Raw genomic sequence first — 27079 nt, forward strand, 5'->3', positions numbered from 1 at the left:
ATGCGGCTGGCGGTGGCGGTGGCGGTGGCGGTGGCGGCGGCGGCGGTGGTGGCGGTGGGGACAGCCCTGCCCCGCCGGGGGCTGCTGCCGCACGGCCCGGCCCGCGGCGATGCCCGGCTGCGGCCCGGCGACGACGAGAGCTCGCCCGGGCTACCGCTCCGCCGGGCCCTGCGCCTCTACGGCCGCGCCGCCCGCCGCCTCTACGTGAGTCCCCTCCTCCCCCCCGGCCCCCCTTCCTTCTCTCCATCATCTTCCCCTGTCCCTCCATCTTCCCATCCCTCCCTCCATCCTTCTGTGCCTCTCTCCACCCTGCTGTCTCTCCCACCATCCTTCTACCTCTCCCACCATCCTTCCATCCCTCCCTCTTTCTATCCCTCCCTCACTCCTTCCATCCTTCCCTCCACCCTTTCATTTTTCCCTCCATCTTTCTATCCCTCCCTCCTTCTATCCTTCCCTCCACCCTGCTGTCTCTCCCTCCATCCTTCTCCCTCCCTCAATCCTTCCATGCCTCCCTCCACATTTCCATCCTTCCCTCCACCCTGCTGTCTCTCCCTCCATCCTTCTCCCTCCCTCAATCCTTCCATGCCTCCCTCCACATTTCCATCCTTCCCTCCACCCTTTCATTCTTCCCTCCCTCCTTCTATCCCTCCCTCCCTCCCTCCTTCTGTCCCTCCCTCCATCCTTCTGTCCCTTCCTCCCTCCTTCTATCTCTCCCTCTACCGTTCCATGCCTCCCTCGACCCTTCTCTCCCTCCATCCTTCTATCCCTCCCTCCTTCCATCCCTCCCTGTCTCTCCATGCCACCCTCCTCCTCTCCATCCCTCTGTCCCACCATCTGTCTCTCCTTCTGTCTTTCCCCCCTCCATCTTTCCATCCTTCCTCCCCAGCCATTCCCCTTGACATCCAGCTCCCCCATACTCCTTCTCCCCACCCCTGCCCCTCCATACGTGTCCTGGTTTCACCACCGCACGTGTCTTTTCACCATCCATCCCTTTCCCCACTCCACCCCGCTCCCTCTGTCCCCTGCCTGGTGGCTCCGGCTGCGGAGGAACAAGAGGGCTTTCTCCTTCGCAGCTGTTTCCCCGCCAGCAGCGGCTGCAGCTGGGATGGCCCCTGAGCTGCAGCTCTCTGGGGGATGGAGAAGCCCGAGGTCTTTGTTTTCTCCCCGGCTGGATGGGGCCACCTGGTCTCAGGGCTCAGGGAGGGGGGTGACATGGTGGGGGGACCAATTGGTGGAGACACCTCTGCAGCTCCTGAGCACCCTGCGCCGCTCTCCCTGCAGGTGGGGACCAACGGGGTCATCTCCACCCAGGATTTCCCCAGGGAGACCCAGTACGTGGATGACGATTTCCCCACAGACTTCCCCGTCATCGCTCCCTTCCTGGCCGACCTGGACACCTCCGGTGACAGAGGGAACATCTACTACCGGCAAGACGACTCTCCGGCCGTGCTGGGCCAGGCTGCGGGCTACATCCAGGCTGGCTTCCCCCGCACCGCCGGCTCCTTCGTGCCCACCAATGCGTTCATTGCCACCTGGGAGGATGTGGGCGCCTACCAGGAGCTCTCGCAGGACGCCGAGCCCTCCAAGAAGGTGAGGCCTATGGGCTGAGGTTGGACGCCCATCCTACGTGTCGTGAGAGGATGTCTTCCTTGTGTAGCACCCAAAACGCTCGGTCTCTTCTTTCTGGGCAGCTGGATGGTGGGTCCAGCCTCGGATGAGCATTGAGGGAGACATGGAGCTTCTCCTCTCTGCATGGAGCTGCGGCCATGGTGGGTCTGGAGGCTTTGCTGATGAGCAGAATTTTAGAGGTTGCCTTCAACTCCATGGTCGGAGGGGCTCAGGCTTTTCCCTGCTTTTCAGGCAAAGCTTTATGGTGCCAGCGGCTCTGGTTTTGCAGGACAGGGGTGGCCAGGGGGAGCTGTGGCCCAGGTCACCCATTGGGCTCCAGACCTTTTGCTGGTAGCTTGAGGCTGGTCCTTCCTTCTGCCCACATGTTGATTAATACCACCGGCAAGGAACCAGCTTCAGAATTTCCACTGTGGATTGATTCTGTGTCTGGAAAACAAGCTCGTAGGTGGTCCACAGGGTCGAGGAGGTGACCTATGCTCTCCACCCACGGGCTGATAAGGCTTCTGCGTGGGTGGATGTTTCCCTGAAAATACTGGATCGGCTGCTGGGGCAGGAGCTGTCACGTTAGGCTGATGACGTGCCGAGGAGATGACGGTGACGCTCTGCTGGCAGGACAGGCTTCTTGAAACGAGCTGAGCATGATGAGCTGCGAGAAGAAAACGCTGGTGATGAAAAGCCAGAGCTCTGCCGTGGGTGACAGGCTCTCACCGCGGTGGGGTGGGCTGAACCCCAAGCCCATCACCGGGTCCCCATGGGCCACCAGGAGCCGTTCCCCCGTTCCGGGGCCCTTCAGTAGTCGGGTTGCTGAGAGAGAAGCCAAGCAGGGGAAGAAATTGAGGTTTGGAAGGAAACAACGCACATTTTTTCCTTTAATTTAAAACTTGGGAAAGCAGCTGAAGAGATGCCATCAGGGGCCTCGCAGCGACCTCGCCGCCATCAAGAACGCAGCCTCCTCTTCTCTTCCCAATCGGGGTTTTTTGTTTTTTTTTTTTTATTTTCCTCTCCGAGAAGTTGGACCAGGTTTTAAAATGAAACCGGTCTCGCTTGGAAACGGGCAGCTCCAGGGAAGGCTTTGTTCAAGAGGCACTGAACTGCAGCTTCTGCCCGTGCTTTGCTGACCACCACCACCCCCACCCCCCCCACCCCCCCCAGCCAAAACTGCTGAAAAACTTCCCCAAACACCAGGTTTTTTTACTTACAAAATATGCCATTTGTTGCAACGCTGCCCTCCCGCTGCTCGGAACCGGGAGTGACCTCGCAGCCTTTCCCCCCGGCGACTTTGGAAAGTCACGGCTCATCCTTTTTGAGCCTCGAAAGCAGAAACATGGGCTAAGATGGGGGGGTGAGGGGGGGGGGGGGAGTGTTAGAGGCTCCCCCCTGCCTTGTGGGTCCTGCCTGGCTGAGAGGTCCACCCCGTCCCCTCCAACTCCTTGGGGACACGCTCCTCGTCCCTGCAGTGACATTTTTCCAGGGCTGTGGAGCGGAGCGAGAGCTGACCCCGCTTCTGCCAGAGCAAAAAAATGCCCTTTGGGCTGGAATTTGCCCCTTCGCAGGGAGCAAAAGGGGAAGGAGGGGGGCTGCCCCCCCCCTCACTCTCTGCCCTGCGGTGCCAGCACAGCAGTGTCACCCACCGGGTCCCCCCTCGCCGCCCACCACAAGGCAAAATGAATCCTGCAGCTGCTGCCGTGATTTGGCTGCGTGGGGGAGGAATCCAGCCCTTTGGGGGGGGGGTGTTTATCCCCCCCCCCTCGAGATTTTTGGCTGCCTTTGCACGGGGTCTCTGAATGCCCGAGTGTGCGACGCGCACAACAAGGCTCTTTATATCCCGCTGGGAAACCCTGCGATGCCCCCGGGGGCCCTGCGCCCCAAAACTGGAGCTGGCGCTGCGGGGACAGGCAGGCCTGCGCTGGGGGGTGGTGTGGGGGGAGCCCCCCGCCCACTGTTCTGGGGGTGAAACTGGGAATTTCATCATCTTTCCTTCACTCGGGCGCCGTTGCCCACTTGCTGCCGTCGGCATCTCCTCGGGAAGACCCGCTCCTGCGTGCCTGGGGGTGTGTGTGTGTGTGTGTGTGTGTGTGTGTGTGTGTGTGTGTGTGTGTGTGTGTGTGTGTGTGTGTATTCTCCAGTGGCTCGTAAGGGTTGTGCTCGCCCTGCAGCCCACCCGTCCCTGGGTCGCGGCTGCGGTCCCCCCTCCCTGGGGTGGCCCCAAGGCTGGCAGGGCAGGCAGCCAGCGTGCCTATAGCGGGATGTATGGGTGGGGGGAAGGCGGGAGCACACGCATATTTTTTCCGGAGGAAACCGGGCTAAAATTGTTCTCGGGGTGGGGGGAAGAGGAGGGGAGGGGGCAGGTTTTCTTCCGGTGCTGATGGGATGGAGGGGGGCTGCTGGTGTCATGGGCAGGATGGGAGGAGGGGGACGGGAGCAAGGGGCTCCCGGTGCATGGGTTACCTGGCCAGGGATGCTCCTGGGCATGGCATAGGGCTGTCACTGCCCTGGGTGGCAGCTCTGAGGGACACCCCTGCCCCGATGCAGCTGAGAAGGGGGTGGCCTGACTGGGTTCTGGGTTCCCGTGGAGGATGCTGAGCATCCTCTCACATTGTGCTGGGGTTTGGCCGTGCTCGAGCAGCTCCTGCTCTTCCTCAGGAGGTGTCTGCAGGGTGATGGAGGGCTCTTTTGGGGTGTTTACATGCCCTGCTCTGTGCGGGGAGGTGGTTGTCACATCCCCAGTCCTCTACTGGGGTTCTGTCCCCATGTGATGTCCATCTGTCACCCTCTCCCCTCCGCAGCTCAACACCTTCCAGGCGGTCATAGCCTACGATGATGAGGACACCTACGCCATCTTCCTCTACCCTGTCGATGGCCTCCAGTTCTTGGGGACGCGCCCCAAGGAGTCCTACAACGTCCAGCTGGAGCTGCCGGCCAGGGTGGGCTTCAGCTGGGGGGACGGCGATGACCCAAAGAGGGACGGGCTCTTCCACAGCCTGGCCAGCAGCGAGCAGGCTCTGAGGCAACTGGAGAGGTGAGTGGTGCTGGGGGGGCACATGTGGGGCAGGCAGGGGGAGCAGGGTCACCTTCTCCCAGCCCTTGGGTCCTTTTAAAGGCTGGGAGCAAGCTGGGGGTGATGGGCTGTGTCGGGGTGGGGGGGCTAGTCCCACGTGCACGGGAGTTTTTTGGGATTTGTGGGTCCATGGTGAGGGTTCTGGGAGGGGGGGGGACATCTTTGGGGTGGGTTTCCTACCACGGCTGTGATGGACCTGTACGTGTGCTGCTGTCCCGCAGGGAGAGCAACGCGGGGGTACCCGGCGTGTGGGTTTTCCACGTGGGCAGCATGGAGCATGTGGAGCCGGGGGGCGGCGGGGGACTCCCCGTCCCCGGTGTGCCCCAGAGCCCCCTGCATCGTGGCCCCGGCACCGCCGACTACACCCGCCGCGCCGACCACGCGTCCACGGAGCTGCCGGCCCACCACGGCTCGGAGGCCACCTCATCCCGTTCCCACCACCGTCCCCACGCCCCGGCGCCGCTTGGCATTGTCCCCAAGGGGCTTCCCGCATCCCCGGGGCAGGAGCGGAGCCGCCGGCTGTACCCCGACAGGGATGGCGGAGCCTGGCAGAGCTATTCTGCCAACCCCTCTTCCTACAGCTCCGGCCACCACGGCGTCGGCGTGGAGGAAGAGGTGCATTTTAACCCCGACGGTGAGCCACGGGGGGACGTCTCGTGGCGGGTGGCTCCCAAAAAAAGGGCCTCTTTCCTTCAGGCTCATCCCTTCCCGAGCAGCCGGGGCTGGAGCGAAGTGTGGGCTGGCATCGCTCCTGCCAAGCTGCTGCTCTTCCAGCTCCCTTCCCCGGCTTCCCAGCCAAATCCTGCTGCCAAGGGGCTGCCGGAGCCATACGTGCCCCCCCCCCGACGCCGGGTTGGCGCTGCTCTGCTCCACGTTGCAAGGAGGGAAGCTGCGGGAATGGGGATGGGAAGCTCAGGGGACATGTCCCAGCATGAGGCCAGGGCTGGGGAGCCGCCGTGGCACGTGTCCGTGGGGGGAAAATCCCCGTCGCTGACCGGCTGTGTCCCAAAAATACGCAGGAATTCCATCTCTCGCCATCTGTCAGCTCTGCCTGAAATCAGGCAACAGGTTTGAAACCCTCAGCATCCCGGGTGGCTTTCTTGGGAATCTTTGTGGCCAGCTGTCCCATCTCCTGACAGTGTTTTTGGGACCAGAGGGGTGGCAGAGGGCTCAACCCCAGGAGGGATGGCTTTGTCACCGTGTCCCCAACCCTTTCCCCTTGGTCCCAGTGTTCACCTACAGCGCGGCCAGCAAGGAGACGTGCGCCCGGCACCACGGGACCTGCTCCCCCCACGCCTTCTGCACCGACTACGCCACCGGCTTCTGCTGCCACTGCCGGGCCACCTACTACGGCAACGGGCGGCAGTGCCTCCCCGAAGGTACGTGGCGGGGGCGGCGGGGACGGGCACCCCGTGCCAGGGTGGCCGCTGCCAGGGGTGCCCGTCTCCTTGCCCAGGGGCCGTGCATCGCCTCAACGGGAAGGTGAGCGGGAGTTTGACGGTGGGACGGGCGTCCGTCCGCTTCCAGGACGTCGATCTGCACGCCTACATCGTGGGCAGCGACGGCAGAGCCTACACGGCCATCAGCGGGGTGCCCCAGCCCGCCGCCCGGGCACTCCTGCCCCTCCTGCCCATCGGCGGGCTCTTCGCCTGGCTCTTCGCCCTGGAGGAGCCCGGCTCCGAGAACGGCTTCAGCATCACCGGTGAGCGGGGAGGCGGGACAGGAGAGGATGAGGGGGAACGGTTTTAAACCGAAACACGGGAGATTGAGATGAGATCTGGGGAAGAAATTCTTTGGTGTGAGGGTGATGAGACCCTGGCCCAGGTTGCCCAGAGAAGCTGTGGCTGCCCCATCCCTGGAGGGGTTCAAGGCCAGGCTGGATGGGGCTTGGAGCAACCTGGTCTGGTGGGAGGTGTCCCTGCCCAGGGCAGGGGGTTGGAACTGGGTGATCTGTAAGGTCCCTTCCAAGCCAAACCATTCCATGATTCTATGTGCCACCGTGTCCCATTGCTCCGAGAGACACAGCTCCGATGGGGTGGCCTGGTGCAGATGTGGGGTGACATGTGGCTTGAGGCATGAACCCCACAGGAACTGGTGGGGGTTCAGGTCAGCCCCACAGCTCCTCCAGTCACCTCCCTGGGGGTTCAGCTGGCTGTCACCTCCCTCCCTCGTGGTTGTGCCGCAGGAGCCAGGAAGGATGCTTCGGGGATGTATCCCTAAAATTCCTACAACCAAATGCCACCTGTTCCCTTTTCCTGCCCAGGCGCCGAATTCACCCAGAGCCTGGAGGTGACCTTCTACCCTGGGGAGGAGAAGGTCCACGTCACTCAGACGGCCGAGGGCCTGGGGCCGGACAACTACTTAAGCCTGAAGACCCACATCCAGGGCGAGGTGCCGTTTCTCCCGGAGAACGTCACCGTCCACATCGCTCCCTACAAGGAGCTCTACCACTACTCCAGCTCAGGTAGGACCCCCACGCTCAGTTTCCTGCACCCCATCCTTGCATGCCCCACTCAGAGCAGCCCAAAACCACCCCAAACCCCACCACGGTTCCCACCATCCGAGAGACATCGACACTGAAGCCGGTTTTCCCCCATCCCATGGTTTTGTTTTTTTTTTCTCACCGTCTGGCAGCCGTGATGTCCTCTGCTCACCGGGAGTACGTCCTGGCCGCCGGGACGGCCAACCAGACCTTGTCCTACCGCCTGCACCAGAACATCTCCTTCGCCGGTTGTCCGCACGCCCGCCTGCCCGCCCGGCAGCGGCTCAGCGTGGCACGAGCCTTCGCCCTCTACGATGGCCAGGAGCACGTCCTGCGCTACGCCCTGGCTGCCCGCGTCGGCTCACCATCAGGTGAGCTCCATCCTGCCCACCCCCCCCAAAAAAAAGCCAAAAGAGAGGGTTTTGGGTTGGTTTTTTTTGTTTTGTTTTCCAAGTAGCTTGAGCCAAAGTCCTCCCAGCATGAAGATGTCCCTGCTCGTGGCAGGGGGGTTGGACTAGATGGACTTGAAAGGTCCCTTCCACCCCAAACCATCCTGTGATTCTTTAAGTGGGAACAGTCATTCCCTGCTCCCCGTGTCTCCTGGGCCTTTTACCCCCCGAACACCCTCCCTTTGCCCACAGATGATGCCCAGAACCCCTCGGTGAACCCGTGCCACGATGGCACGCACGCGTGCGAGGCGCCGGCGCGCTGCCAGCCCGGTGCGGGGATGGAATACACCTGCGAGTGCGCGGCCGGCTACCGCCGAGACGGACGGGGCTGCCGAGGTGAGCGGGGGCTGCGGGCGGGTGTTGGGGGTGCCCCTGTGGGGCACCGTGGTGGCCACAGCCGTTTGGGGCGCTGAGACGTGCCACGGCATCCAGAGTCTCAAGAGTTCCCGGAGCTGCACCACGGATTGGGGTGAATTACGGGGGGAAACTGAGGCAGGTGCTGGGGAAGCGGAGAGGTGGGACAGGCAGCTTGGGGCAGGATGTCTCCCCCCAGACCGGGAGCAGTCGGACCCTGAAACTGGGGGTGTCCCAGCACCTCTTGGGGGGGGGGGGGTCTGGTGTCTCCCCTTTTAGACGTGGACGAGTGCACGGAGGGCCTGAGCCAGTGCAGCCCCTTCACCCTCTGCCTGAACGTGCCGGGCAGCTACCGGTGCGAGTGCCGCAGCGGCTACCGGCCGGCGGAGGACGGGCAAGCGTGTGTGCGTAAGTGACAGCCCCGTGATTCGGGGTCCCCCCCACCCCTCTGCCCCACGGGGCTCACCCCGGCCACCCCCTCACCCCCTCCTGTCCCCGCAGCGCTGGCACCAGCGCCCAACCCCTGCGAGGACGGGAGGAACCCCTGCGCGCCGGGGGACCGGGCACGCTGCCTGCCCCGCGGCGGGGGACGCCCTGCCTGCGAGTGTCTCCCTGGGTACAGCGGCGATGGCATCCACTGCTCCGGTACGGGGACGCGGGAGGGACCGCAGGGTGGCTGCCGAGGTGGCACCCCGCTGGGGTGACACCATGTTTGGGTGACACCGTGCCAGGATGGAACCGTGTTGGGGTAGCACCGTGCTGGGGTGACACTGTGTTGGGGTGACACCGTGCCAAGGTGCCACCGTGTCAGGGTGCCACCATGCCAGGGTAGCACCGTGCCAGGGTGCCAGCATGCCAGGATGGCACCGTGCCGGTTTGCCACCATGCTGGGGTGCCACCATGCCAGAGTGACACTGTGCTGGGGTGGCACCATGTGGGGGTGGCACTATGCCAGGATGCCACCGTGCTAGGGTGCCACAATATCAGAGTGCCACCGTGCCAGGATGGCACCGTGCGGGGTAGTACCATGCCAGGGTGCCACCTTGCTGGGGTACTACTGTGCCAGGGTGCCACCGTGCCGGGATGGCACTGTGCCGGGGTGCCACCATGCCGGGGTGCCCTGCCTGGCTGATCCCCACCCTCCCCATGCGCAGACGTGGATGAGTGCGCCGAAAACCCGTGTCACCCAGCTGCCACCTGCTACAACACGCCGGGTTCCTTCTCCTGCCGGTGCCAGCCGGGCTACGAGGGTGATGGCTTCCAGTGCACGCACGGTAAGGATGCCCGGCTCGCCACCGCATTGGCTCTGCCCGGCGTGGCTTCTACCATCCTCACTCTGCCCTTGTTTTGGCGGAAGGGGGCACGCAGCGGCTGACACCCTGCCAGCACCAGCAGCTGTACCCACGGGCGGTGCCACCGGGACCCTCACCGGTGGGTGACGGGCACGTGCCCCAGTGTGACGAGGAGGGTCGGTACCGGCCCCTGCAGTGCCACGGCAGCACCGGGTACTGCTGGTGTGTGGACGCGGCGGGGCAGGAGATCGCCGGCACACGGACGGCACCGGGCACTACGCCGCCACGCTGCGGGAACCCAGGTCAGTGCCACCCCGAGGGGACAAAGGGAGGAGGTGGGTTGGGTCCTTGGGCATCTCCTTGGCATCCGGTGAGGTTGACGGGCACTGGAGATGCCCTGAGTTGTGGTGGGTGGTGGAGGGTGTTGAGAAGGTGCTGGAGCAGGCAGAGCCCTGCCTGTCCCTGCCCATCCTGCACGGCTGTGGCACTTTGGCCCCAGTCACCAGCAGAGTGGGGTCGGGGGGGGCTGTGGCCAGCGGATGGGACCCTCTGCCCAACCTGGGGGCTTCTCTGCCATGGCCTGGGCACCTCAGGGGGCTCCTGGGTCTTTAGGGTGCCCTGGCCCACAGGGGTTATAGTGGCAATACCCATTGGGACACCTCCTGTGTCACCTTGGGATAGAGGGGACAGTCGAGGGGGGCTGGAGAGGGGCAGCCCCCACCCCTTGGCCCAGTGGAGGAGGTCAAGCAGTGCCAACAGAGCATCACCCACCACCTTCAGCCCTGGGTGAAGTGTGGCCAAACTGGGGTGGCCAAGCAGGTCCAGGGTACCTGCACGGCAGCCCCTGAACCCAGGGTGGTGGCGTTTGGTGCCGGCAGAGGCCATCCAGCAGCTGACCCCCTGCGAACACGAGAGGCTGTACCCATGGGCGGTGCCACCGGGACCCTCACCGGTGGGTGAAGGGCACGTGCCCCAGTGCGACGAGGAGGGTCGGTACCGGCCCCTCCAGTGCCACGGCAGCACTGGGCACTGCTGGTGCGTGGATGCATCGGGGCAGGAGATCGCCGGCACACGGACGGCACCGGGCAGCACCCCGCCACGCTGCGAGAACCCAGGTCAGTGCCACCCCGAGGGGACAAAGGCAGAGGGGGGGTGCCATCCCCTCCCAGCAGCACCCCAACCCCCTGGTGCCTCTCCAGCATCCTCAGCGTGGAGGGGCACCCAGCAAGGAGGGGGGACCCGGCAAAGCCCCGAGTCCCCCCAAACTTGCCGGAGGGGGTGACTGTCACCCTCCCCACGCCAGCGCCCACAGAGCGGCCCCAGACCATGTGCGAGCGCTGGCGGCAGAGTTTGCTGGAGCACTACGGCGGCAGCCCCCGCCGCGACCAGTACGTGCCGCAGTGTGAGCCGGGGGGGGAGTTCACCCCCCTGCAGTGCCACGGGGACAGCGGGTACTGCTGGTGCGTGGACGAGAGCGGCAGGGAGATCCAGGGCACCCGCTCGGAGCCCGGCACCACCCCACCATGTAAGAGCTCAGCACCCCGAGTGTGACACACACACACACACACCCCCCCCCACCCTGATCTGTCACAGCACGGACCCCTGGAGCCGAGGGACTCCGAGGGGCTGATGCTCCCTGAGCCATCTCTCCCTGTCCACCCCCCCCACCCCAATTTATGTGCCAGGTCTCCCCAGCGTTGCGCCACCCAGCGTCCGGCCGTCACCCCGGCCCGACGTGTCCCCACCGGCGGCGGGGACCTTTCTGCTCTACGCTCAGGGACAACAAATCGGGTACCTCCCGCTCAACGGCACGCGGCTGCAGAAGGAGGCGGCGAAGACCCTGCTCTCCCTGCATGTAGAGTATCTCCAGCGCTGGGATGGGGGTGCAGGACCAACGGAGGGACTTGGGGACAGGCTGATGCTGCGGCTCCGTGTCTCGCATCTCCCTGGACCACTCTTGTCTTGAGCCGTGATGGTCTGAGGGGGGGGGGGGGGTCACCCTCGTGAAGGTTGCCGTTGGTTTGTGAGGATGCTTGGCTGTGCCTCGGCACTGAGGTGGAGGAGGAGAGGTCTCCCTTCTTCTTCCAGCCGTCCCTAGTAGAGGGGCAGGTCACAGCCGGGGATTGCCTGCAAAGAGAAGGAGCACGGCCATCGGTCACGGTCCCCAGGGCTACCAGCTGCACGGCTCTACTGTAAAACTTGCCTGTTTCCCTTCCTCGGACTCTTCTTGGAGCGTGGCCACGTGCACCTCCGGCCAGGCCAGATCAAGGGAGAGGAACGCTGCAAGCTGGGCCACGACTCTCCCTGCCCCCCCGGGGAACCCAAACACCTTGCCAAGTATTCCCTCTCCCCATCCTGAAGGTCATTCCTCGGGCTGGCTTCGCTCTTGGAGCCATCCCTCCTTCAGCCAAAGGGTTTCCAACCCATCTGGACGTGGGTGTGTGCCTGCAACTGCCGGCCTGGAAACCTCTGCTGCGGGATTCAGCCCGGGGGGGGTGGGGGTGGGTGAAGTAGGAACCCGTCAGTGTTGGGATTTGCTGGGGGTAAAAGGGATTTGAGCATCATTCCCTGTTGTTGGAGCGCTCTCAGTGCCCGCTGGTGGGATAAGGGTGCTCATCGAGCCTCCTGGCCGTGGCCCAGGCAGGAGTTCACACCGTGTCCCTCTCCCAACCCTGGCAGGGCTCCATCGTGGTGGGGATTGACTATGACTGCCGGGAGAAGACCATCTATTGGACCGATGTGGCCGGCCGGACCATAAGCCGGGCAAGTCTGGAGCCAGGCGCTGAGCCAGAGACCATTATCAACTCAGGTGTGTTCCCATCACCAGTGACATCCGCCCAAAGCCACATCAGTGGATCCGCACCACTCTGTGCCCATCACAGCTTTGGGCATGTCCTGCTTTGGGGTCCTCCATCCACACTTCGCTGTGGGTCAGGCCCAGGAGCTTCACGTCCCCAGCCACCGACCAGGTCTGTCCCTCTGGTAGGTCTCATCAGCCCCGAGGGGCTAGCGGTGGACCACCTGCGCCGATCCATGTTCTGGACTGACAGCGGCCTGGATAAGATCGAGACGGCCCGGCTGGACGGCTCCGAACGGCGGGTGCTCTTCGATACGGAGCTCGTCAACCCCCGGGCCATCGCGGTGGACCCCGTCCGAGGGTGAGCAGCAGCGGTTCCACAGGGATTTGTAAGGTTGGACACGTGCGGTGGTGGCCAAGTTCTCATCCTGACCCTAGGAGCAGCCCTCCTACATTGCACACCTCGTCGGAGGGACTGGCTCCGTTCCCCACCTCCTCTTTTATTTAATAATTCAGGATTTGGCTAAACCAGCTCTTTCAGCATCAGGATGTACATTATTTTTAAAAGCTCTGAAACAACGCCTGGCGCTGGAAAACACAAGCTGTGCCTCTGGGGGGCTGTTGCGATACAAAATGTGCTACTCCTAAGACTCGCCCTCTTCTAGGAGCTGCAGTTTGGGTCGTAAACATCGTTCTTGTTTCCTTTTAGAGATTTTTTTTTTCAAATCAAATTAAGATTTATTTCAGGCACCCTCAAGGGGGAAAACCAGGCCTCTCTCCTGACAAGAACCAATAACGAAGAGAAAGCTGATAATTTCCTACCACTCCTCACTGTTGTGTGTCCTGTTTGCTCACGATGTGATTATTTCCCAAGCAACCTTTACTGGACGGACTGGAATCGCGAAGCACCCAAAATCGAAACTTCCACCGTCAACGGAGCCAACAGGAGGGTCCTGGTGAACAAGGACATCGGTTTGCCCAACGGCCTGACATTCGACCCCTTCTCCAAGCTGCTCTGTTGGGCAGACGCAGGTAACGTCACCAAAGGCAGGTCAGACTACGAGACGTTAAGCCTCGAGGGGGAAAAAATCAGTTCTATATGTCTTTACCCCATTGCTAAAGGGGTTTCTCTGCCCCTTTCCGCTGTCCCTGCCCCAAATACTTGCTGTGACACGGTTGGGGGACTCCCGGCATGAGCTGCTTCTAGAACCTTAGGCTGAGAAGGTGTTTCAAAATTTGGTGAATGTGTTTGGTGAGGGGTTTTTTTTTGGGGGGGTGGGGGAGGTGGTAAAATTGTCTTGTGTTCAAAAAGGAACGAAGCACCTGGAGTGCACATTCCCCGACGGCACGGGCCGGCGTGTTGTACAGAACAACCTCAACTACCCCTTCAGCATCATCAGTTACGCCAACCACTTCTACCACACGGACTGGAGAAGGTAAGGGAAGAAAACCCCGCTCCTTCCCACAGCTGGGAATGCCAGGGCTCTGTTCCCCAAAACGGCCAGGAGCCAGCCTCCTCCTCTCCCTGCCAGAGGCGCACTAGGGAAGGCTTTGAGACAGAGGGAGGGGGGAAACAAACACTGTCCCCAGTCCATTCCCTTGTCCCCAGTCCCGGCATCTCACCAGAGCGTTCTCTCGGGTCTCCTGCCGTGCCACGTTCAACAACACCCGCTTGTAAATCTCAGCGCGGAACCGTTGTTTAGAAACAAGCCCAACTTCCTGGGAGGAACAGAAATAGCGGTGGTTTTTATTTATTTATTTAAATAAAACTTGGCACAAATTTCTGAATCTAGATTTAAGTCGAAAGATTCTGTCCTCAGCTGTCCCCTCTCCCCCCGTCACCCAAGGCCCTCAGGAACTCGCCTCTGTTCCCGCTCCAGCTGGAAGCTCTCAAAACTTCCATCAAATCTTAGCAGATTACAACAAACACTTAAAAGCTCGCCACGCTTAGAGGAGCCTCTCAGGGAGATAATCTCTCCTTGGAAGGCCGTTCTCTGTGACTGCGCATCGCCAGAGAGAAATGCACTGAATGAGCTGGATGCAGATTTTATGGGGCAAATGTCTTTCCACTTGTTCTGCAGGTGTTGGGACCAATCTTTTTAGCTGCCTCTGTTCTTAAATGCACGTAGATGGGGAAAAAAAAACCAACACACCCACACCTCAATTTTCATAGCCAAGTACAGAACTTCTCCCCATTTTCTCAACAGGGATGGTGTGATAGCCATCGATAAAGAAACCGGCTCCTTTACCGATGAGTATCTTCCAGAGCAGCGATCCCATCTCTACGGAATAACCGCAGTTTATCCCTACTGCCCTGGAGGTAAAGCACAAGAAAACCCGCCCCCTCGTTATTACCTGACAGCATTTATATACTCGACACCCTAAAGATCTCCGTTTCTCTCCGCAGCAAGGAAATAGTAACTGCTATTTCGAGACACAACGATCTTTGCACCCCAAAAGAACTTCAGAGACCCAGAAAACTGTCACTGCATACAACTAAGGGGGGGAAGAAAGCCCTTAACCAAAGCCAACGAAGAGACCTACTTTCCTGCAAAAGATTATCAAGTATTTTTTTGAAGTTATTACCTCAAGTCTTTACTACTGTATTTTTTTAAAAGTGAAAAACATTGATATGTAACAAAAAAAAAAAGAATGGTCCTGTGAATCTTAGGCCATTACTCTAACTCTTGCTTATGCAAGCAAATTTAAAATGTAGCTTTCTTATCCAAATATTTTATTTTATCGGAAGAAGGATGGATTCATTTTTAATAAGTTTCGACAATCTGACCAACGGGTCCTTTTCTCCAAAACTATAAGCGCCTACGGGGAGCTTTGGATGCGGTATCTTGCTGGGTCTAAATAAATCTCCAGCCCTGAAGACAGAGACTGTGTGTGCTCCAGAGTGTGCAGAACAGTTACGGGAGACGGCAAAGGCATTGAATTTCCTCCAGAAGACAAGTCTGTATTTTCACCACTGCCTTCAATGCATGTCTTTTAGTATTTATATTAGAAGAATATGCTAGAATTGATCTGTTCATGCTTGTTGGTTCTTCCAAGTGCCTTCATAGACCTACCCCGCGTAGACCAATACATGTTCAGAAATACCATTTACGTTGTAACGCTTCACTTTTTCTAGGTTACTTCAATAATTGAATAAAAATGGTTGTTTTACGTTACCCTTTGGAGTTAAGTTTTTACATATTTCAGTTGGAGGGGAGGCTGGGGAGAAGCAGCAAGCCAGGAGCCAGCCGTTCCTGCGGCCTTTGTGTAACACTCCCTTCTCAACACAAAGCCAAACACAATGAAAAAGTCCTATTTGCCAACTCAGAGCTACTCGGAACAATTCCTGTGTTTTCCCCAGCTTCATTTATTTAAAGAAAAATGATAATTCATTAGAAGTCAGAACTCAATTTCCTGTTTTCTTTCAAAACAGTAAAATAATACAATTTCAAACTGCATGCCAGAGTTGTACAGAGTTCCTAATTCTAAGTACACAAGAGAAACTAAAAGCTTTTATCTGTTCATCTCCCGACTTTCCCCAGTCTGTGGTCCGTCTTGGGATCAGCAATAATGGCCTGAACTGCTACGATGGCTTCGTTAATTTTGGTTTGCAGCTCTCGGAGCTCCTCTATATGCAGCAGCCGGAGGATCTGGGCAGCTTCGTTGAGGACAGCATCTGGGGGGAGTGGCAGAAAGAGACGTCGTATCAAGCGCTTTCATCTGACACGAAGGTCTTAAGAAAAGCTTAATCTCAGTTAACGCTCCGCGCTTCGTTCCTGCTTGTGGCTTTCATGCATGAAATGGGTAATTTAGGGGCACGGGGGGGTAAAAGCGAAGCCAGGTAATGGTGTCCCAGGTCATCTGGCTATTTCTTATGAAATAATCTATCGGGTCACGCCAATTCCCGCTGCCTCCGAGTGGATTTTAGGTAAATTATGCAGCTAAAAACACAGGGAAGAAGCCCAGAGGGGCCTCTGCTGGTAGAAGGCAGATTTACAAGCAAACAGCAAGGAGGTGCATTCCTTCCGCTCACAAACGCGGCTGCCATTAAAAGCTGTTATTTAAACACGATTCTGAAACAACATTATTCCACAGTTAAGATTTATGCTTTTCTGTTCCAAAACAAAACGCTGAGGAGTGCTCGTAAATAACAAGCTGGGAGGGAGCAATTCTTTCCACTACAGGCTGCTAAGACAATTTGGGCTTTTTTTTACTGTACGTATTATCTTCATATTTGACAGTAATATACTCGTCAAAAGGCAAACATCGCTATTTGAAAGTAACATGAAGAGAACTGCTTACCTCCTGTGTCAAAACCAAGAATGTGCTTTTCTAAAGCAACAGGCAAACCCTTTGAAAAGAAAAAAAAAAACAACAAAAACACCACTTTTAAATGTAAATCGAAATGTCATTCTGCCTGTTTGGAAAATCAAATAGTGATGAATAAACTAAAATACTACAAGCAGGTAACTCCGGAGGAGAGGATGCTTGAGTTTTGCCTAGGAAGACATGTGTGACAACTTCCAAAAGCCATCACGCTGGATTAAATCAGCGCCTTTGTGGCCTGAAGCATCAAACCCAGAGTTATTAATAAGGAAAAATCTTCATGCTTAATAATCCCCCCCCCCCCCCTTACTTGTCAAGCAAACCCCATTGGATACAGGCTGCCCACATTCGATCCTTAAAAGGCGAACAACAGCACTGCGAAGAGAACACCCAATCCAGCAACCCAGACAAACAAAAAGCACGCACAAACTGGGGTTTCTGAGGAACTATGGCCTTTAGGCAGCTGCCAGTTCTCCAAACGCTGGCCGATTGGAGAGAGAGTTGTAAAAATTGCCTGTAATCAAGCGAGTCCCTCAAGCACTGAGCTCGCAACCTCCCATCAACATCCTCACCAGCATTTTCTCAAGTGTTAAGCTTAGGAATAAACCAAAACCATTCGATTCTCTAAACATTTGCTCTATTAAGGCAGCACGAGGAAAAGTTTTATTAGTGGTAATTTATAAGCATTGCTCTCTCTCCTTTACCCTCTCCAGCTGTGGGGGAACGGTCAGGCTAAACAATCCCTCGCCATGTTCCAACATGCACATAAAATTAGACTTAAACAATGCAAATCTTACAATTTGCTTTTACTGCCTCCATAACTCTTTTTTCAACATTTGCCTTACATGACAATTGGAGTTCAATACCATTAATTTCTACAATGATGGGGTTGTAAAACCTTCTAAGCAGCGAGGATTTCTTTTAAAGGCTTTTATAGACATATATAAAAAAAAAAAATAATTCTGAGTTGATCAAAACAACTCAGAATAAACTAAATGCTGATTGAAACTAACTCTAATGCCCCATTTTCAAAAAGTGGTTCTTTTCCACCACCTTTACAGTAAAATGGATGTTCTGCTGCAATCTTAAAAATATTAAATATTGGTACCCACTGCTGCTACAACCACACCAGGCACACGCTTATTTATTTGCGCACCAGTTTCAAAGAGGGAGAGGAGCGAAGAGCACCTCTGGATCTGTTACCATACACACTACTTCATTTCTCAGCCTCATTCCCCAAAAATTGAATTTAAAACTGTTGCACAAAACGCTTGCAATGGGCTTGACCACTGCAGCCAACTGGTCAGTAACTGGAAGTGTTGACAGTAAAACTAAATTACCTGGGAGTGGGAGGGGAAAAAAGCTCTCCAGATTTCAGAGTAGGGGGGAAGTGTACCCACTTTGTGGTGCTTTTAAACAAGCCCCCGGTACAGCCTTCGGGAGCATCCTTAAAGTGATTCTGATGGGTATTTGTTGTAGTTGATCCTTCCTGGGAACCACTCATCAGGCAAGGAAAGCCCAGGACAGGCTACGAGTGTCAGTATAAATTTGAATCCTGTCTAGACATTGAGTATATTGTATTACCAGCCATTCAAAACGATCTAAAATAAAACGTGTCATGTCTTATCTTGAAAACTGTACCTTGACAACCCAACAAGATAAATCTCATTTTATTTGGGACATTTAAACCACAAGCGCAGCGGTGTAAGTTTCCTCAGCACACTCCTCATGCACATCCGTCAGTGAGGGAACATTTCTGGATCTATTTTATCTTCTCCCCACTCTGTCTCGATACTGCCAAGAATGCAACTCATGACATTTTGGATACGAAGTCATCTGCCATGCAGCAGCTGGACATTTATAACCTGTTTCCAGGGACAAGACTTAATACACAAAGCGTCACTGGCTAGTATTTTGGCCATTAACGAGGCAGCCAAAATCAGAAGAGGTTTATTTTTTAATCTCCTTCTATCTTGCGACCCACTTAACTCCCTTCTGCTTTTAAGATATCTTCTTCATTCATCTGGTACATTACGATGCTGATGATCGCTGCTGGTACAGATAAAGCTGTTTTCCTGCCTCCAACCCCCTGCCTCTTCTCCACCCCACTTGAAATTTGTCGTTCCTAACGAGAATACACTCCCAGTGACATTTATCGCATTCAGGGACACAGTGACGTTTCAACCTAAGACCTGACGATGCTTCGAAGGATCTATCGAATCTGAACAATTCTTGGTCATGAAAAAATTCAATTCCTTAAAGAAACTAACCGAAAAAAATCCCACTTTGATCCCTGCATGTCAGCTGTGCAGCTACGCAGACAACAACTAAAAGCAGCTTTTTATTAACGTTAGTTATAGAACCTAAACTGACTACAGCAGTCTCAGCTGCTTCCATATTTTTCTGCTCTTTTAACGGTTTTATGGATATACAAAACCAAAGTTTTGATTTACTGGTCCAACGCTTCCAGTAATTACCGCACTGCAACTCAGAGCACCAGCAACTGCCACTTGGTAAACACCATGAGCGGCATTATGGTAATAAAATAAAGCATTGACTGCTCTGAGCAGCCCAGGAAAAAATGATGGGACCTGTGCTTTTTGTCCAGATCCAGTTGTTTTAGCGGAGACGCTTCTAAACCTCCACCTGCAGAGCAACGGAGGCTGCTTGTCCTGCCTGTGCCCGAGACCCAGTGCCACCAGCTGCTGCACCAAACGCCAGAGAGAAGAGCTGGAGAACTGGGATGTTTAAGAAAGGACAATCTGAAAAACCAGAGTCATCCCCCAGAACATCATACAAACGGACAGCTCGTGGTTAGAAAATAATTCTGCAAAATCTAAGTGCAGAAGTTTCCTTCACTGTTTCTCTTTGGGGAAGGTGGGGAGGGAGGAGCTGGATGTCCAACACCCCATTCCTTACATGTGTACGAGGTGTAAATATGAAGCAAAACGCTCCATACAAGGAATGTTTCAACCTGTTTACACAGCCAACGCTGCCGATTCCAAGGAAAAGCCAGGTCATACGTTTCTTCTCAGGCTCTAGACCTGCTGCACTAAACAGCAGGAGTAATCCTCCAGCAAATATAACAATAGGAGAAGAGCTATTTACACAATATATCATACAGGTACATATATTTGTATTAAAGCCAAACTTTGTGCACTCTCTATAATCCTCTGGGCCTTTCAGAATCAGGATGGCAAAGATAAAGCAAGTTTCTACCTCTCCTCCTCCTAAACAAAGTGTTTAAACAGACCCCGTTTGGACCGGGATGGCAGACATTTACGCCTCACACTTCCCTACTCGACATGGGATAATTAACACCAGACTCGTGCACTGTGTATACAAACCTCCTTGGACTGACTGGCCTTCGCTATGGCCTCCTGCGTCAAGCGCTCTTGAACCAAAATGCGAATTGCCTAGGAAAAAAAAAAAAAAAAAACAACATTGAAAGGCGAGAGTAATTAATCCATGTCTTGATGCATTTCTCAGCTATTCCCAGGGGAAAGGAGCCAAACATCATAACCCGGCATAACCTCAAACCCCCAGCTTGGTGAAAGGTTTCTTGGAAAACTCTTTCAGACCTTAAATCTTTTCAAATAGCACTTTTTTTTTTGTTGTTGTTGCAAGTAGAGTCTTGCACACGTGTAGTCTCTTGAGCTGTGAGAAGGCAGTTTAAACAGAAAAGGATATTACAGTATTAAATTCAGCCACTACCGGGTCAGAAACTGCTAAGTCCTCGGAACGGTCAAAAAAAGCTCGTGATTCCCAGAATGAGCTGATTGTGACCCCAAAACGGCAGCACCATTTTTATTTTTCTGAGACTGCACACCTTTAATGAAGAATCAATATAGCTTCTTCAGGAAGGAATTCCTGCTATTGGGATCTTTCAGTAAGTGCTGAACCATCTTCCACATGCAAAGAAACCCGGAGCAAGGCTACGCACCCGGGTTTTAAAAAGACTGAGAGCAGAAAGGAATTATTTTCAGACACAGGAAGAAGAACACCCTTGATTTTAACAATCCTGCTGCACATCTGTTTTTACTGGTTGCTGTACATAGCATGAAATCCTATCAGAGCTATCAGTTACTGATACCTACAGCTCTAAATGCCTCTAAAAATAACTGAAGGAATACCATGCAGGCAGACTTCCACCAGAAAGAACTGGGTCTGTCAAACACATTCCTCAGCCTTTCCCTGATAAGTAGCCAAATGTGACAGAAGCAGTCTTAAAAGAATCACAGAACCGTTCTTACTGCTTCATGTTTCTCTCCCAAGATTTCTCCCGCTTCTGGTCATGATTAAAGTTGAGAACATACTAGAAAGTTGCCACTGAATACTTCTAGAATTTTTTCTAGCTGAAGGGAGTAGCCTGGATAAACGAGCGATTTGATGAGGAGTTTAAATGCCAGCAGTGAAACCAGACCCTGTATAAAGAGAATTTTGAGTGCCTTTTGCATTAGAAAAAAAAGGATATCCAACTGCTACACAGATGTTTTCTGATCAACAGGCCAGATTTAAATGAATAAAATGGGACTTTAGATATCTCTCTGCTCACTCTGGCCAGATGTCTGTGGCACATTTGCACCCTTTGGCCTTCCCTAAGCATCCGTTCCAGAGTGTCCAAGCCTGAACAGGGATCACAACTTCTCTGCAGGCGCACGGCAAACCTGCTTATTGCAGCGTGGAATTAAGGAGTTTTGCTGACACATTCTAATATCAGAAAACCCTGAAAACTAGCACGGCTGTTGTTCATGTAACATGAATTGTCATTGCAGGAACCTGTTCTCACTGTAATTAAAAGCAAGAAAAATCAGGCTGGTGGTCCAACCTCTTCTGTCTGAAAAAAGGGAGACTAAAAATGTGGAAACAGTGACAAAGATAAATATATTTATGCAGAAAACACAGTCTGCTTTCTCTTTGCGTTGCTAGTACCAAGTTAGATGAACCCAGATGAAGTTTGCTAGCCTTGAGACTATCCCGTACGGAACCTGAAGGAGCTCTATCTAATAAGAGCTGAGCTTATGCTGCAGATCATAGAATCACAGAATGGTTTGGGTTGGAAGGGACCTTAAAGATCATCGAGTTCCAACCCCCCTGCCAAGGGTAGGGACACCTCCCACCAGACCAGGTCGCTCAAAGCCCCATCCAACCTGGTCCTGATTCTCCAAAATAAGTTTAACAAATATCACAGCTACTGTAATGAATGGACCTTTTTGTTTTTTTTCAGTGAATTTAGTTTATTTTGGGGGCAAATAAAACTAAACTTGTTTCCATATCATGACACTACTCAGCTACAGTTGAACTGTTTACCAAGATAATTATCCCTGCATAAATTTCCATGATTTATATTCTGTGTTCTCATCCTGCATGTGCCTTTTCGAGCAGATAAGTTTTACTTTCTATTTGTGCCTAAAAAGTCAATAATTATCAGTAACGGCACCACAAGCTATTACACACACACACCAGCCACTGGGGAAAAGAAGGAAGAAAGGTTTAAAAACTGTGAAACTCACCTTAAGCATTACCAAGTAATCATCGTGTCGCTGAATTTGCAGCAGATTAGCTAAAGCCATCACTCCAGCCTTGAAATCGGGATTATTCACTGTAAAAGTAACCATCATCATTAAAAATTGTTTTCAGTGCCAAAGGCATTTTATACTCCCAACCCCACATGAAACCTGTGTCTTTAAAATGGAAGTATTCTCTTTTATAAGTCTTTCTATCACTGCAGAGCAGAACTGTGCCGCCTGGGTGAGGGCAGGACCAATTCCTTGCTGTCTTTTTTGTAGAAGGAGCAATGGGAGAAGATTTGGGGGATTTAGAGCTAATTTTAGTGGCTATTTTCCACCACTTCCATTTATTATGAATGTGCCTAGCAGTCACAAAGAATAAATCAATTATGAGAGGTACAGTTGGGGAAGACCTAGCCAACATGCAATACGTGACAATATTGAAGTAAATAGTTTCCTATCACATTTCCTTAGTTTTTTGAGGTTTTTTAAAATGTTAGAGTCTATAGTCAAAAGGCATCTTCCTATTTCACCCTAGGCCACAGTAAGTACTCATTAGAGCTGTTAAGGTAAACACCCTTCAGCTGCTTCCTCATCACTTGATATGACTAAGTTGGGAGGGCTCTTATCTCATCAATTCTCTGGGAATCTCGTTCTCCTGGGAAAGATTCCCCCCTCTGCCTTTCCCTTTTTTCCCCCCAACAGGAAAAGCTCTGCATCAGCGCACATCCAGACACCTGGGATTCACACGGAGCAGTTCCTCTTCCCTTTGGTGGGAACGCAGATGAGTGCAAACAACTCAAAGTAACTCTCAAAACACCATTCACAGAGAGGCGGTTTGATCCAGCAGTAAAAAAATATATGAACTCTGCTTTCCTAAAGCTTTAAATTGGGCTTTATAAAGTTTTATGTACCACAGTAGTGTAGCAAAAAGCATCACACAAGCCACAGAACACATTCTCACACACAATGCACCCATAGAGCAGGTTGCTGCACACTTACCATCCAAGTTAATCAGCGGTTCTGCATTTTTTGCTGTGTTGTCAGTATTTTTAGCACCATCAGGGGTAGAATCCTTATACTTATCAGCTGTTAAATTAAGAAGCAAACACAAAGACCATTAGAGCTAATGACAATGAGAACCAGTTAAAAGTTTAGAGCGAAGCTGTAGTTTGCAATAGGTGTATTTTTGGGGTGTGGCAATTGCCCAAGAGCCTTCTGGCTTTATAAATTGATGTTTTGGAGCTCCCTACTAAGGTCCCCAAAAGCTGCCCTTCTAGCAAGCTCCCCTAACAGCTCCCATCTGCAGAGAGCTGACGTGCTATCCCAGAGCAGCATCAGAGCATGCTCCACACTTACATAGCGCATTACACTCTTGATTGAGGCTCTTCCCAGAGTCTTCATCCCAGAAGGCTTGAACAAGCTGCACCTTATGGTTCTACTCCTTTTAAAAATCCATCAGTTCAACTAGCACTGGCCCTTTGCCTCCATCAGCACCATATGTAGGGCTCAAGAACTACAGATTGAAGTTGGTTTTGATCAGCGAGTAAAACATTTCCAGCAAAGGGCTTTGCTGCAGCATTGATCTACAACCCACACAGGGAGTTTTCAAGCCTTTTGAGGACGGGACCTCCCGTCTCCTCCATCTCCATGCACCCCTGAGTCACGGGCAGCTCATTTTCTCCATCATCAGGGACTGAGAACCAGCTCTACGGATTCCAAGTATTTATATCCCATGTCCATCTTGGGCAGACCTCAGCCCCGCAGGAATTAAAGGTAATGGAAAATAGCACTTTGGCTCTTATTACGTTTGCCACCAGTAATTACATTTGTATTCGCACTCCCACTATAAGGAAATGAAACTGCTGCCGATTGTTGAGATTTAACTCAACTTTTTTTTTCCCTAACCTTGCCCTAGTTCCCAAGGGTTCAGGATCTACTCCCTGTGAAACAAGGGTCTAAGAATAACTTAGTCAAATAAATGTAGTACTAAAGAAAATGCATTTAATACACTTTAGAGTGAGTTCTCATAAAGGCAATCCCACAGGAAGAAGGGTATAAATATATACAATGGGGTTTGCTATATCCAGAAATGAAGTAATAAACACAAGTATGTGACTGCACTGTCCCACAGGAGCTGAGCTGAAGAGAAAGAGTTCACATCCGAATACGGTGCGAAATCAAACAGATGAAATCGCATTTAAGAAAGCAATATATACTTTTGACATCGTCTAAATTTGGCGGATGCTTCATAGAATTAAACAGCAAATCACATTTCCCCACCATTTGGAAATATTAAATATATTCACCCCTACCATTATCTCCATACTCGAGCCTAACCGCTAAGCCGAGGAGCCAGTCCACTGTTTCTTGTCGTTCTTGTATTTTAAAAGGACAGTTTACGTCTTTCATATACTGTGGAGTAGAAAGAGGAGAAAACAAGTACATGTTACTGACCTGTATGAATTAGCCAGGAGCACAAAACTGTTTTGGAAACTATTACTTTCCCACAGACCTCACAGTTGTTAGAAATGTTGACTGTCAGACTGCAACCAGAGGAACCAAAGGTACCTCCTTTCTTTGCTCTCTGTTCACTTCACATAGTAAGCAGAGACACGGGAAGGGGAAAGGACAGAGTAAAAATTACAGCAAAACTTTCCCATCTAAAACAGGGAGGAGGAAGGAGGCTACACCTAAAGCTTTCACGCTACTGATATTGGGGTACAACCCTGCCTTTAAACCACCTGGAAAAAAAAAAAACAAACAAAGGGAAATAATTTTCCCTTTCTTAGAGACTGTGTACAACAGGAGAGGACAAAATGAGGAGGCATGAGCACTGCACCTCCAACCCTCCTGGGTGTTAAGCAAGGAAAGCAGGTCCAGGGGGAAAAAAAAAAATAAAGTGAGATGAACAGGCACTGAGCATTATGGAGCAGCATTTTCAGCTCCTCGCAGGGCTGTCTGGAGAGAAAGGGAGTGGGAACCAAGAGAGAAAGCTCAACAGCCCTGCGGTGACTCAAAACGCTCCCAAGCACCCAGGAGATCACTCACAAAATGATGGCTGCCTGCCATGCTTTGCGCTAGCAGCAGAGAATCATCTCTCCGGAATAACAGGAGGTGCAGAGATGAGCTGCAGAAGCTTTCTTCCACGTGCTTGCAAAGCCTAAGAGTACATTAGCCTAATCCATTTTCCTTTCGGTACATAAGAATCTTTAACGCACAAAAAGCTGTTTATTTGCAGTGAATCTTCTTTCTATTTCAAGAGCTGAATCAAATCAGACAAAACCCAGATTAGGATGGATACCACCTATTGCAAAATCAAAGCTGAGTGAAAACTATGTACAAAAAGTTCTACCTTCTTAACTCCTACAGTTTAGCTTCAATAAAACATTTACATTCCTAGCAACGTAAAAGTTCACATACAGGACAAATATTCAGAGTCATTTACACTCAACAACTACAGCAGCTGTTAATCGTCATTTAAAATTGTGTTTTAATCAACAAAATACCTTTTCAAACGATTTGGGCCAGTCGTCACTGTGTATGTTTCTTAAATTCCCTCGGTCTTCAATCTTGTAATGTCTGATTTTCTGGTCTTCAAGCCAGACAATAAAATTTCTGAATTCTGTTTCATCTGTTGGGAAAAGTAAACAAAGCAAGAATTAAACCAATATCTTAAGGGCAAAACTCCAATTAATACAAAAAAATACTGGTGCCCCCGAGCGCTTTCATATTTTACCATAAAGAAAGATCTTTACGCTAAAATCCCATATGCCAGGATAACCTCAGACTAAAACTCAACACTGAGTGTTTTCCATTTTTCAAGTCAGACTGGCTACGGCTGACTGACCACACAAAACGCATCAGGCAACAGATCGGTGTTTTTTGGAGGGAATATAGTTATAAGCAAAGAAGGGAAGATGAAACAATGATAGAGAAATTCAGTTCCTAATGTCGTTATCTGGACAAACATGATACATGTAGCAGTAACACACACCCACCCCCTTGTCTCTTCCAAAGAGCAACACACACAACTCGTGACTGCGCAAAGACATTTTCTTCCTCCGCTGTTGACTCAGTTTTTCTTGGTTATTAACCCAACATCCCGTTTATTTGGGAGCAGGAATTCCACAATACAGCGACTGTGGTCCAAACAAAGCTATTTGTACTGGGTGAGCAATTAGTCTGCACCTGTGCTTCACCAACGGAATTCACTTCTGGACACAGCAGATTACAGCTCTGGGGTATTACTGGCACCTCAAAAACCAGCTGTGATATTTGGGCTCTGGATGACCTTTAATATCCCGAGTTAACGAGTATAATATCCTTCTGCATCTCAGAGTAGGGTAAGCACTCCATTTCCCCCATGAGGGATAAGAATGATACTTCTGCTTCTCAAAAGCATCTTCTCGGCGATACAAGTGCCCTACTTTTATCCGACGTGGTGTAAGAAACAGAGACACGGTCACAACACACGCGAAGGAAAGCTTTCAGTAAGACCTTTTAAAACTTCTACACCCACAAAACGAACCTCAAAGGGAAAAAATAAAAAGGAATGATAAAGGAATTTAAGACCTAGAATAAAAGAAAATGCCAGTAGACAACGTCTTTTGAGGGAGAAGCGAGTCTACCAAGGCAATGAAGAAAAGACAACCTATTAAACAGATGACTCGAAGCTTATAATTGATCGCGCTGGATAAACACATCGAGCAAACCGCTGCAATGCCTGGAGGTCGCGGTTTTCCCGGCCTAAACTGGGGATTTTCCCTCAATTTGAGCCCAGAGAGCTGCACTAACGCCCAGAGCCCAGCAGATCCTCCCGGCCTTAACCTTCCTTCCTCGCCCGGGACACAGGGAGAGAGGGGAACAGGGGGTGAGGGCGGGCGGGTTCCGAAGCGCTGAGGCGAGGGAACGGCAAGGGGAAGGGCGAGCGGCCCCGGCAGCCCCCGGCCACGTAGAGGCGTCCCGGGGGGGACAAGGCCGCGGGTCCGCGAGGAGAGCGGCGGGGAGATGGCGACCCCGCGGAGCCCGGCCGCAGCCCCTCACCCCTGCAGTTGAAGCCGGCCGGGTTGTGGTAGTCGAGCGCCGAGAGCTTGCGGCGGAACATGGCGTCGCTGCCGCCGCTAAGGGCCGGGCCCAGCCGCTCGCCGCGCCGGACAGGAAGGAACACCCCCCTCCCCCG

At 53.2% G+C, this 27079-nt stretch overlaps 2 protein-coding genes across 2 annotated transcripts; one reads left to right on the forward strand and one right to left on the reverse strand.

Moving 5' to 3' along the window:
- On the forward strand, window positions 1-15236 carry NID2 (nidogen 2). Its single transcript, XM_074149598.1, has 22 exons — window positions 1-204; window positions 1282-1590; window positions 4416-4648; window positions 4909-5321; window positions 5917-6066; window positions 6144-6389; window positions 6951-7151; window positions 7322-7540; window positions 7811-7954; window positions 8252-8380; window positions 8474-8617; window positions 9127-9246; window positions 9330-9566; window positions 10143-10379; window positions 10568-10789; window positions 10950-11119; window positions 11944-12073; window positions 12251-12422; window positions 12936-13093; window positions 13374-13497; window positions 14269-14381; window positions 14469-15236. Exons 1-22 carry the CDS (start codon window positions 1-3, stop codon window positions 14477-14479), a joined length of 4086 nt encoding a protein of 1361 aa, XP_074005699.1. The 3' UTR covers window positions 14480-15236.
- On the reverse strand, window positions 14776-27079 carry RTRAF (RNA transcription, translation and transport factor). The gene is made up of 8 exons (XM_074150013.1): window positions 26944-27079; window positions 25407-25531; window positions 24213-24312; window positions 22900-22986; window positions 21901-21989; window positions 19735-19803; window positions 16364-16412; window positions 14776-15737 (listed from the first exon to the last, which is right to left on the reverse strand). The coding sequence occupies exons 1-8, from the start codon at window positions 27002-27004 to the stop codon at window positions 15583-15585; spliced, it is 735 nt and encodes a 244-aa protein (XP_074006114.1). The 5' UTR covers window positions 27005-27079; the 3' UTR covers window positions 14776-15582.

The sequence above is a fragment of the Numenius arquata genome, chromosome 6 (genome assembly GCF_964106895.1).
Source record: "Numenius arquata chromosome 6, bNumArq3.hap1.1, whole genome shotgun sequence".
Classification (NCBI taxonomy): Eukaryota; Metazoa; Chordata; class Aves; order Charadriiformes; family Scolopacidae; genus Numenius; species Numenius arquata.